The sequence below is a fragment of the Pollicipes pollicipes genome, unplaced genomic scaffold (genome assembly GCF_011947565.3).
Source record: "Pollicipes pollicipes isolate AB1234 unplaced genomic scaffold, Ppol_2.1 Scaffold_3447;HRSCAF=4054_pilon_pilon_pilon, whole genome shotgun sequence".
NCBI lineage: Eukaryota > Metazoa > Arthropoda > Thecostraca > Pollicipedomorpha > Pollicipedidae > Pollicipes > Pollicipes pollicipes.
In genome coordinates, this window is record NW_023596297.1 from 5,623,620 (window position 1) to 5,635,662 (window position 12,043).

The 12,043-nt window shown below is 49.8% G+C and overlaps 1 protein-coding gene across 1 annotated transcript; it reads right to left on the reverse strand.

Annotated features, from left to right (window-relative positions):
* Nucleotides 1-10,251: 10,251 nt before the first annotated feature.
* Nucleotides 10,252-11,741, reverse strand: LOC119092029 (galactoside 2-alpha-L-fucosyltransferase 3). The gene has a single exon (XM_037214983.1). The coding sequence runs from the start codon at nucleotides 11,708-11,710 to the stop codon at nucleotides 10,934-10,936; it is 777 nt and encodes a 258-aa protein (XP_037070878.1). The 5' UTR covers nucleotides 11,711-11,741; the 3' UTR covers nucleotides 10,252-10,933.
* Nucleotides 11,742-12,043: the final 302 nt, after the last annotated feature.

The following is a 12,043-nucleotide window of genomic DNA, read 5'->3' on the forward strand; positions in this document are numbered from 1 at the left end:
AGCATTATTAGAAGTGTAACTGTGAAAGACAAAACGCAAAAGTAGCCATGCCTCGTATGCTCTAGACTTTGGGGGTTGGCAGCCTGCTGTTCGGAGTCAGGGTATTCTGCTCTATCTAGAGAGATAACGGAAAACTGTTTTGAAGGGGCCATGCCTCCAGAGCACTGTCGCCATGGGCGCCGCACAAGCTCGAGGCAGACACGTCCGGCTGACAGTGGCTATTTTCAGCACCACTGGAGACGTTTTTGGGATCCTGGTCGGCGTGTTTTTCCGAGGGTCTCGAGGCGCTACCGACGTGTCCGGCTTGAATAAGCTATTTTTGGATCCGTGTCGTGGTGCAGGAAGTGCTTGCCACTCGCTTATTCATAGGATGGTTACCACGGCACGAAACGTGCGGACGAAAATAGAAGTGGGAGGCGGACATAGCTGCTGACTTGTTTCTTTGTTCATGTGTTGACTAGCAATGGTATCAGGGGGGGGGGGGGGAGGGGGTGGCAGAACCTACCTTCAAGCGGGAAAACCTATGTTGGACTTATTGCGCGGCATCGAGAGGCGACTAACCGTGGTGCCTCCGCGCTCCGGAGCGGAAGCACTTTGGATGGATGACTGTCGTGAGTAGTGCAAACGTGAAGGACGATGGGAGACAAACGAAGACTTTGGAGCGTATCTAACTCTCTCGGTATATTCGGGCTACGGCCTGCTGTAAAAACGCAGTACGCCTTATTACTGAAAAACCACAGCCCTTGATGGTTCGGTGATATCCAAAGATGGACTGTTTGATAAAACATCTGGCTACACCTCACTCCATGCTCGCCTTGACCATCGCATTAAACTACGCACATAGAGCCCCGGGCTACGCGCCCCTCCTCTTATCAAATCCATCGCACACATTTATATGTATACGAATGCGTTAGGCTTACAGTAAAAAACTGTTGTGTTGTACCCCTCCTCGACCTTTTGTGCTGTGCCCCGACAAATAACCGGAATGCATTTAGCCGGATGTGTTTTACCCGAACGCATTTAATCCAATGCTATTTTGCCGACGCGGTTTTTGCCATCTTGCTGATAGGGCGAAATGCCAAAAGTCAAACGGAAATTTGACGACATGCGCTTTGGCCGACGTGAAAAAATGAATAAATTTTCATGAAGTGAAATGCACATCAACTACATACAGAGTTATCTAAGTGTCGTTTAGACTATAGCCAATTTGCCCAAGCGCTCTTTGTTGAAATGCTAACTAACTTAAGTGCTCTTCAGTCAAATGCTAACTAGCATTACGCGTTTTGGCCGAGTGCATATATGTCGAAATGTTGATGGGCTGTAAACAGAAGCCCTTTAATCCTCGCTCTGGGCATTTTCACCGTCGTTTACGAGGGAAGGCCTCAGCGCTGCTGAGGCCTTCCCAATTTGAACAATGGTTACAGCTGTATGTGTATCAAAAACTAAATAAGCAACCTCCTGGACCACCCTCGCGATTTACGGATGCTATCTCTTCAGAGAACTTTCAGTCGTCCTATTCACATTGCAACAAAATCAGTCCCCCTGCCTCCTTAAGATCCTATTAACCATGCAATTTAGAGCCATGAGAAAGACGATACAGGAGAGTTATCACGTCGCACTGCATCAAAATAGCGGCCAAACCACGCCAAATTGTCTTGTGACTGCCACCATCAGGTTTCCTTTTGCTACCGTAATAATTAAGCATGCTACGACAGTATAGCAAGCCGAGTTGAATAGTTCTTTAAAAAACTCTATAGAAAGGACTCGAATGTACATCGACAAAAGTGACCTGTAATGTGCCATGTCATGTCACAGGGATGGGCTGTTGTTCTGGTGGGCTGAATGGCTACTGTTCCAGTGGCCCAGCCATGGATCGACCAATGGAAAAATATGACGGACCAGTGAACAATGGGTACAGCTGTATGTATGTCCGAAACTAAATAAGCAGCCTCCTGAACCACCCTCGCGATTTACGGATGCTACCTCTTCAGAGAACTTTCAGTCGTCCTATTCACATTACATTACAAAATCAAGCCCGCTAACCGACCATTCGACGAATTTATGCTCGTATTATCACCGTTCGCACAAATTCACATTCTGACAAAATGCATTTGGTGGGTTACTCATTCGGTGATTTTCCATCCGTCTGATTGGCAGTCGCCTTAATCCAGTTCCGGTATATTGTCATTCGGATAAAGAACATTTCGGCCTCTTGGTTTTCTCCTAATTAGCAATTCGTCTTATTTGTATCTCAACGACATGCACATCTTCAAAAAGACATGCCGTCAATCATAGGCGTAGGAACGTTTCAAAAAGTGTGGGGGAGGGAAGGGCCAAGCTCAGGGCGTACTTCAGGTACTTTTTCTAGAAAGGAATCCCGATGACCGGGGGGGGGGAGGGCGTAAAGATGAAGGCTGTTTCTTCACTGATGCACAATCTTGCCTATTAGACAAATCTATGTCATTCAGTAAATAAGGCTATCCATCTCCCCAAGATTATTCTGTCATTCGACACTGTCTTCTCTGGGGAGGCAAAATTCCACGAGCGGGCAGGCATTTTGGATAACTGAGGAGGTATCTGCCTTAACAGGGTAGATGCCAAAATACGGCCCGGACATAGGCTGTTAATAATTTCGAAAATGAATCGATGGCTCACGGAGCGACAGATTTTTCATGCGCCTTCACTTCGCTGGCTGCTTTTCAAGAGATAAGACTTGTCGCAGCACTTCAGGCGGAGACAAATCCCGAAGCTTGAAACTGCCAAAACAATGTGACAAAAGCCATAAGACTGGAGATTCTGCGTTAACAGCCAAGTCACAGAATGAAAGTCCTTCTGTCATATATTCCTTATCTGGGCCCTGCTCCCGTCCGCCGTCGGCGGCCACTGCTCTGGCCCGGTGTCTCCCGCATGACTGACTGCGAACTGATGTGTCACACCTGCAGCAGCATCTTTTTTCCGAATTACCTTCCCTTACACCACACCGCTCCAGAAAAAACCTCCGGTAGGCTGTCTGCCTTAGGTATGAATTGGCCCAACGGACATTTTATTGCCCATCATTCAACGAAGGCGATTGATCTGCTTTTGTGTGTAGGCAGGGGAGTAGCAGGAACGTTGCTGAAGGGAACACAGCGCTGACAAAAGACGCTTTTTGGTGGCCCCCAAACTTCCTGGATATAGCTTACTTGTTAACAAGGGATGCGGTTTTCCTCGTTTCACCGTTATTTTTACTTGTAACCAGAACAGAAACCAGAAGCTACCATGAGATCAATTCTGTTTTTGTTTTGAGGTCAATATGCAGAAGTATATACTGCAGAAATCAGGCGTTGAACGACCGTATGGAATAAATCACCGGTGCCCTTAATTTGCAGTGGTTTAGTGAACCCTCTATAAATCGATAGAATTCAGAACCTTTGTCAGAATTTTTTATCTGAGTTCTACAGACATTAACAGCATCGCGAGGGCAGATTGTAGATCGATATATTTGATGGAAATTTGAAGATGAAAATTCGATTGTAGATCGAATGGTCAACAATGTGCTTTAGCTTGACCAATCCATGTTTGTCTGGAAATGTTTCCCATTCAGTCAGAATCAATTAGTCGCACAACTCAGGTCACGTTGTTTTTAATATGCGTGCTCGCAAATCGTAACAATAACTTTGACATCAGGCGTTGCAGTCTCCGTTGTCGCCTTAGCGTTAGTCCAGTGGCCATTTTTCGCCGTGGACTACCGGTGGGCGAGGATGATGACGGTCTGAAATGATTACCATTAAACACTTAAATTATTTAGTAACCCAGGTTATGTGATGTAATTTTGAGCATGCGCACTCGCAAATCTTAGAAACGAAATCCTCGACACCAGGCGTTGCAATCTCCGTGGGCCTCGCAGCGTCGGCAAAGCAGCTGATACTGAGCCGTGGCCAACGAGTGGACGAAAATGATGATGCTTCTGAAAGAAATAGCTTTGAGCACTTCAGGGCATCAAGTCTACATTGAGAAGGCATTCTAAGCTATTTTTCACGCATGCCATTTTTAGGCTGATGATAAGAACGGATCGGGCCTTAAAGCACCGATGAGTGGTGCTGGAATCTGGTGGTTGAAGTGAAAGGGTAAAGGTAGAATCTCAATTTTTCGTGTTTCTGTAACTAAGAATCTGACCAGAAGACATATTGCTGTCGAGGTTGCGGGCGGGCATGTTTAAACCTTTCGATGCATTTTGTCACTAATCCATTCTGGGAAAATGAACGCTCTCAGGCAAAACTGACATGGCCTTCTCTGTTTAAAAAGAAAAAATCACTTCGACCCATTCTATCCAACAATAATGAGACCCCCACTCTACTCCACAATAATGAGACCTCTTATTTGCTTCTGGGCAAGGGGCCCTTGAGTAAAACACCAGGGGCACAATACCGGCTCCGGTCAAGGGCTAAAGGTCCACTCCGTCCGATCGCAAAGTGTCTTCTGGGTGGCATTCTGGTAACGCGGTGAGAGATCTCGCGGTCGATCCGGAGGCCACTAGAAGGATATATCATATCACATTGTTCCCCTCCTTGAGACCAGAGGCCTTCTGACCCGCGCAGGTGGTCCCGGATCAGCACCGGAACCCTCACTGACGCAACAACATCCCTGATAGCCAAAGGTGGTCCAATAATTGTCACATGGACCCCAGCTCCGTGTTTCTCTGTGGTCTTCAGAGGTATTGAAGACTCTATGAACGTAGACTGTTGATGAAATGGAATCCCAAGTTTGCATTAACATGCCTGATCCATGTTTGTCTTAAAATGTTCAGGCCTCGGTCAGAATTGGCTACTGATAAAAAAGTAAGTGATATAGTTTTGAACAAGCACGCTCGCAAGTCATAGCAACAACAGTCTCGACGCCCGGCGTTGCAGTCTCCATGGGACGCGCGGCGTTGGCCGGCAGCTGTAACACTAAGCAATGGCCATTAAGCAGACGGAGAAAATGGTGCACCTTGAAGAAGGTGGATGGTGAACGATGTAAATCGGCATGTATATTTAATGCGGTGCAAAAGTAATTAACGCCAGTCAACACTGCTGGTCCCCCACCCTGAAAAGTGCGTGTGGGGGGGGGGGGCATTGCCCCCTGACCCCCCCCCCCCTGTTCCTACGCCCATGCCGTCAATTGCTTTTGACTTTGCGCGCCATGTCTTCTGAACATGGCGGCATAGAGCGTGCGGCTTTTCACATTCGGTGAAACAGCATTCGGATAAATGTCACTGGGCATTTTGGCCTCGTACCATTTAGAGCACATCCGTTTTTTTCTGATCACGTGAACATCAGTAGAATGAAGTACCGCATTGGTTTGATAGCTATTGCCATCTGAATCTGCCTCATGAGGGTTTCTCTTCCCCAATATTCCTCAACTATGTCACAAGGCATTCTGTGGTGTGGGAGTGGCAGACACTGTCGCACTGCCGGAGAAGAGGCTCATACGAGAATGAAGCTTCCTCGATACCGAAACGATAAGGTCACTCAAATTGCGGTGATTTTGTTTCGAAGCGTGCAAATTGAACGAGGAATTGTAGACTGTAAGCGTTGTCATTTTATTTCATCGTTCTCCAATTGAAAAAGCAGAATGCGAAATTGAGACACTTACCATTATAGTAAAAATTTGCACATTTTGGCACCATCACTCGGATATCACATTATTGTTATATCTATTACTCGGATGTCACAGACATCTTAAGCTGCCGCACGCCTAATCACCGCTGCGTTGCGCATCCAGTGCCCAACGATGCGACGAAAACGGAATGCAACGTCTCCCGGCTATTATATGAGAGATGAATTAGCGAGGTTTCTATTCGTGCAGCCAATCAGACAAGTGTCATGCATAGTAAACGTAATGCCATTTTGATGAATGGAATCAGTTTGGATGCGAAGGTTACGGTGAACATCCTTTACTTCTGTCCATATCTCATACGTAACGCCGCTGTCAGCGTGCACATCGACCCTGTATATGTCCGTGTGTATGTGTATGGTGGACATATTTTTCACCTGGAAGACTTTGTATGCGAGACTTCATCCAACTCAATCATCAACTGCAATCCAACAGCACATCTAGCTTTGAGCCACGGCAGTCCAGGCTTTCATCGCCAAGAATGTATTGTATGCACGCATTGTATTCTAATCCATGCAAAAATCTTAATTAAAGCAAAAGTTAACCTCACACTCTAATCTGCTATGTCAGTACAGCTAGGCCGAACCTCACGAGCCCGCATCACATCGCCAGGTCATGTGACTCGCCAAGGCCCGCCGCCTGCGGTTGAGCGACTCGGAACACCTGAGCACGAGCCAACAAACGCAGGCAGGGGCGGCGGTGGGGGCGCGCTGTGAATCCTGCATGACCGTGTGAACCACGCACCGGTCCTCGGGCACTCCTCGGGTCAGACAGCGACTTCCGGCGCGGCGAGGCTCGTTTGTCGCGGGGCGCTGACTGATGGTCCCTCCCGAGGGACAGCCCGGTGGCGACAAATATAAAAAACTGCCCGCTAATTATGCCGGCTGAGGCCAGGTTTATGCATAGTTAAGGTGGCATGAGACGTGGTCGTGGGTCATGACTATTGGGCATGTCAGGCAGGTGGTGCCCTGCCCGTAGTGAGTGACCCGAGGTGTGCCAGAGCGTCGAGAGAGGTTTGCCAAGGGCTGGGGGCGGGCTGAATGATGTGTACCACTGACCACGTTTCATATTTCCCCTTCCCTGCGCCCACGGTTTCCAGTACTCCTGCCGTTTGGCGAAAAGGCCTATTCTGCCCGACCCGCGTCTGACTTTTTGGTGTAAACAGTCATTAAAAACCCGGAACCGCCGCTCGAAATGAGGCTATTGTGCGGTCGGTCGCAAAATAGCGGTGAAAACGTTGCCGTAAAGCCTGTTATTGGTCTGACCGAGCCTCTTGCTGCGCGCCTCTGGCGGGAGGTTCGGCGTCCCCTTCCAGCGGGAGGTCATGGTCATTTGTCCCTGTCACGGGGGTCGCAGCGCGGGGAAAATGGACTTTGTTCGCCCGGTTTCGAAAATGGCAACACCAGTTTCGATTCCGTGTGAATCTGCCGAAAATTGAAATGTGCCTTCAAACCTCTTCCACATCGGCGATCAGTGGTGCTGATGCAGCTGTTCCTGAGACTAAGTGTTCTGAAGCTCCATGCTGCATTATCCCTACCACGCTGATATTCCTGACTGTGATTGCCAGTGCCGTCAGATAAGAGCTCACCAATTCTCACGTATGAGAGACGAGGCTGTTGTGTGGTCGTTCTTGAAGACTTCACGGGTCCTTAGTACCGCACAAAATACCTTCTCCTGGGAGTTTACCTCCCCCCCCCGCCGCTGCCCCCTAGTCAGCTCTACACACCCGTGGGCCATGTATTTTTGACGGGTTTGGTTCGAAGTTGTTAAGAAGCCTGCCAAACATTTTCCGAGAGCATTTTCCGTGCCGGTATCCATAGATTTACCAATTTTACACGGGCTTGTCATCCTTCGGACGGCCCGCTCCTTTCCGCTTGCAGCCCTCTAACGACAGCCTCGTTCAAGCTTGCACCGCAGCCGCTCTCAGTCACTGTCCCACTGTTTGAAATGCATCAGCAGGAAAGAGCGCAGTAATGACCATATCTTCACGCATCATCATCATCGTACTGAGCCAACCGCGCATCACTTCAAGGATTGTGTGCCTTGCCTTCATCAGCAACGTCACGCATGACAGTCACGTGACCGTCGTAATATCGCAATACAGGCAGCACTTGTGCACACACACACACACACACACACACACACATATATATATATATATATATATATATATATATATATATATATATATATATATACTCTCGTCTGGGCAGTATGCTTTAATAATTGCAAGTTTTGTCCCATGCGAGGACAAACTGCATTCAATCACTTCCTTGCACGTTTACCCCATTGTTTGAATCAAATTCTTGGTTGGTTTTGCTTTCTCGTAAGCCAGTTCTTCTATAGCCATTTCTATTAGTTTAAGCTGGCGATTAACTAACGTTTCAAGGAGTTTTGTTCCCCACTCCCTAACGAATGCAGTTCGGTCGGATGGAAGACCTTCGAATGTAGCGAAATAGGCATGCCCCATGATGCATGACCAAAGGTGTACCATCAGTTAACAGAGTGCGCATCCGAATAGCATGCCAAAGTGCAAAACGCATACAAACACACGCACAACACTTTCCAGTCAGCTCAACACTCTGGGAAGTTCCAGACATTGAGTCACTCTGCTGTTGTTGGGGAACTGAATAAGTCCAAAGTGATGCATGGCCTAAGCTGTTTGTTTAAGTCGGACATTCTTTCCCTGATAAAGATGGCTTTGAGACCTTGTAAACGACGTTTGTTTGGCCATGATGTTAGGATCAAAATATTTATAAATAAAATCAGGGTGTAGGAGTAAGTCAGAGTGTAGGAGTTTTCGATTGCAGATTTTGCGTATATGCTGGTCTGGCGCTCTCTCCTGCAGGTACATTGTCATGCGCCCTGATAGAGATGAAGTCATAACACTAAAGGCCAAGTCGCGGCTCGGTAATCTCCGTGCGGACATTTGAATTCATACACCATGTTGGAGCGCCTTAGTTGGCTTTGGTCTGCTGCCAGGCTACTTTTCATTGAAAGAATGCCAGTTGTCCTGCTCTTGTAACATATTGTAAGCTTAGTTTCGGTGTCTTCGTTAATCGGTGTGATATTCGTCCTGATTATGCTCCTCAAGATTTTTTTCGTCCACCTTATATGAAGGGATATGTGGTTTTGATAAAAGATTCATGGCCCCATGTTGTGCTGATATTTCAAACTTATATATACATATATATATATATATATATATATATATATATGTGTCATATTATATCATAAAATAGCACATATATGTACACACACAAACACACACACACACACATATATACATATATATATATATATATATATATATATATATATATGTGTGTGTGTGTGTATGTATATATATATATATATATATATATATATATATATATATATATATATATATATATATATATATATATATACATGCTCTTTACTGGTAGATGTCTCGGTGAACATGACAGCTTTTGTCTGCTTTTCTGTAAGGTTTACTGGACTACGGGGAATCTTAATTTATGTAGGATTGCGCCTATGCTGATATTGCGTAGCGTTTCGTTAAATCTGTTAACATCATTAGACACACAAAACAGGGACAAAACATTATATAGCGCATTTGACACCGTCTCGGATCGTTAACAAATCTATGTTTATTTCCCAGTGAAAGTAGGGCCCTTGGATATTTGACACCACCACGTGGTCCCACGTGGTACCACGTGGTACCAGGTGGTATCAAATATCTATAGCAGAGTCGCGCCACTAGCGTTAGCTGCTGAATCAATATTTACTTTCTCACACCTCAGGCAAGAAAACTGGCAAATTTCGCGCGATGTCTCGTGCGTTTCAAATGCCATGTCCAGCTGAAAAAGGGTTTAAGATCGGTAGAAGCTGCCCGAAATGAGCAAATGAATGAATTACAGGGCACACTACATGGATATGGTATGTTCTCATATGTATCCTGCGCAACATCAAATTTGTGCAGTGAATTTTATATAACCCAAAAAGCTTCAGCATATTTCAGCCTTTCTGGGTGTGATCTGCCCGCGCTGTCTTTCGCTCGGCCTCGGGACGATCTCCCGCTTAGCTGCTGCCGGTGCAATGTAACGCGTTCTGAGTTTCGGTGCGAGGTCAGCTCGGAGACTCATGGTCCCGACCAGAGTCTGCCCCTCAGCGCGGGAGCTGAACTGGTGACTCGGCTGACATGCTCACACGAATCCACCAGTTCTAGGTCACCAGGTCAATCGAAACGTGCACGGACCTCTGATGGGTTACGAACCACGTATGCCACGGGTGCCGCAGTTTCTTAGCAGTAGCCAGCCCGTCCGAGGAGCAGCGCCACTGAGTCCGACGTCACAGGTGTGCGTGTCGAGTGTTCGCATTTCACCCTGAGCCATTATTCTAGAGGCCTCTGCCCACTATCGACACAACCTTCCCAGCTGATGGCTGTTTGTGCGGTCATGGAACCGCGATTTTAAACGCGAATGAGAATAAGTAGGTTTGAAATAGTTGAAATAGCGCGTAGTTTAAAAAAGTTTACTATTGTTTTCATTTCATAACGGGAGGGAGACGGGGTAGAAGGCTAGGACAAACGTAGAGGGAAAGCTAGAAAACGAAGGATTAGAGTGATCACACGGTAACTAAATTTATTTGCATAGAATGCGTCCACGCAAGTAACGTCCATTCTCGATTACAATGGCTCCACTCCACTGACGGACGTAGTCCTCACGTTTGTCAGTCGCCATAACAATTTTAGTCGTCAATAACATTATGAACACACCCCAAGCAAAGCGGCCTGGGTCCTTGTCTGTATACCACTTAGTAAAAAGGCTGCATCACATCATTTCCGATCCCTCCCGTCATACCTCTGTTCGTCATGAGAAGCAACCACTCGAGAGCCACACGGAGGCAAGAGTACATACTCTGAAAGACAAGGCAGCAGAAAAGAGATCAAATTTAAGCCGTCAATTCCTGGCTTCGCCCGCAGCCGTACCCATCAGCCATAAGCCTGGTCAAATGATGGCATTTATAATGCGGTGGCACTGGAACAGCACGCTTGAGTCACATAGCCTCTGCTGCCCCGTGTGCTATGCGCTGCCTATCACACTCCCACGAAAAATATCAGCTTCGCTTCAAAGCGCCAGACCATCTAAGCCTGTAGAGATCTACAGCAGCGGGCTATTCTCGGTCGCCGCTGGCCACCTCCGTCTTCCCGCAGTGTTCCGCGCCTCATGTCGACCTGGCGCGGTGATCTGCGCCGCGCGGCACCTCCACCCCTCCCCAAGGCAGCACGCGTGACCCGCGCCGACGCCGACGCCGCTCAGCTGTAGACAAACGCCTTGAGCCGCGTCCAGCCGAGTCCGGCGCGCTCCACGTCTTCGTCCAGCCGCGTCGGCCGCTGGCCGTAGCCGGCCGGCGCCACCACCTGGCCGCCGGCCAGGTAGCCGGCCCAGAAGCCAAACGTGCCGTGCGTCAGAATGCTGTGATTGCAGGCGGCGAGCAGGGCCAGGTCGGCGCCCGGCCGGCGCACGTCCCGGTCGCCGACCAGGAACACGTCGCGACCTCGCAGCGCGCGCCGGCACCAGCCCAGGTCGTCAGAGGTCACCACGAAGGCGGCGGTCGGCCAGCGGCGCCGCATGAGCGCCATGGCGCGGTACAGGTAGTCGAAGCCGACCAGGTGGCCACGCACGCTCCGTTCCATCCAGGCAGCGTAGTCGGTGCGGCGCACGTGCACGCCGACGAACACGGGCGCCGTCAGGTTGGCGTCGCGCACGACCTGTGCCAGCCGCGCGGCGGCGCGCGCGCGCAGCTCCGGCCGGAAGGTGAACTCGCGCAGCAGCTGCTCGCGGAGCGGGTGGAAGCCCGGCACGTCGTGCGGGAAGCCGGTGATGAGGTGGTTGGCGGCGGCGTCGCGGCCCGGGTCGGCCATCAGCTCGTCCAGTGACGTTGTCGTCCACCGGAGCTTGCAGCGTCGGTGCAGCACGGGAAGCGACGGCGCCACAAAGTACTTGCGCAGGGTGCGCGCCATGTCGGGCTGCAGCCACGCCGGCCGCTGCAGCGTGCCGTTAGCCGCCAGCAGGGTCGCGTACTCGGACATGACGTTGCCGAGCCGGCCGCCGCCGCTGACAGAGAGTACGCCGCCGCCGCGCGGACAGCCGCCGGTGTCGGGCGGCTCCGTGGCCAGAGGTCGGCGACGCGGCGGCGGCGGCGGCGGCGGCGGCGGCAGCGACGGCGCGGCGGGCGGCGGCGGCGGCGGCTCTCGCGCCGAGGCACTGTTCCGGTGGGCAGGACGAGAGCAGGCCGGTCAGCAGGAGGCCGGTGGTGGAGAGTAGCATCAGGCCGATCAGGCCGCGGCCCGGTCCTCGGGAGCGCACCGTCCTCATGGCTCCGTGGCAGCGCGTCGACTGCGACGGCCGACGGCGGCGGCGGT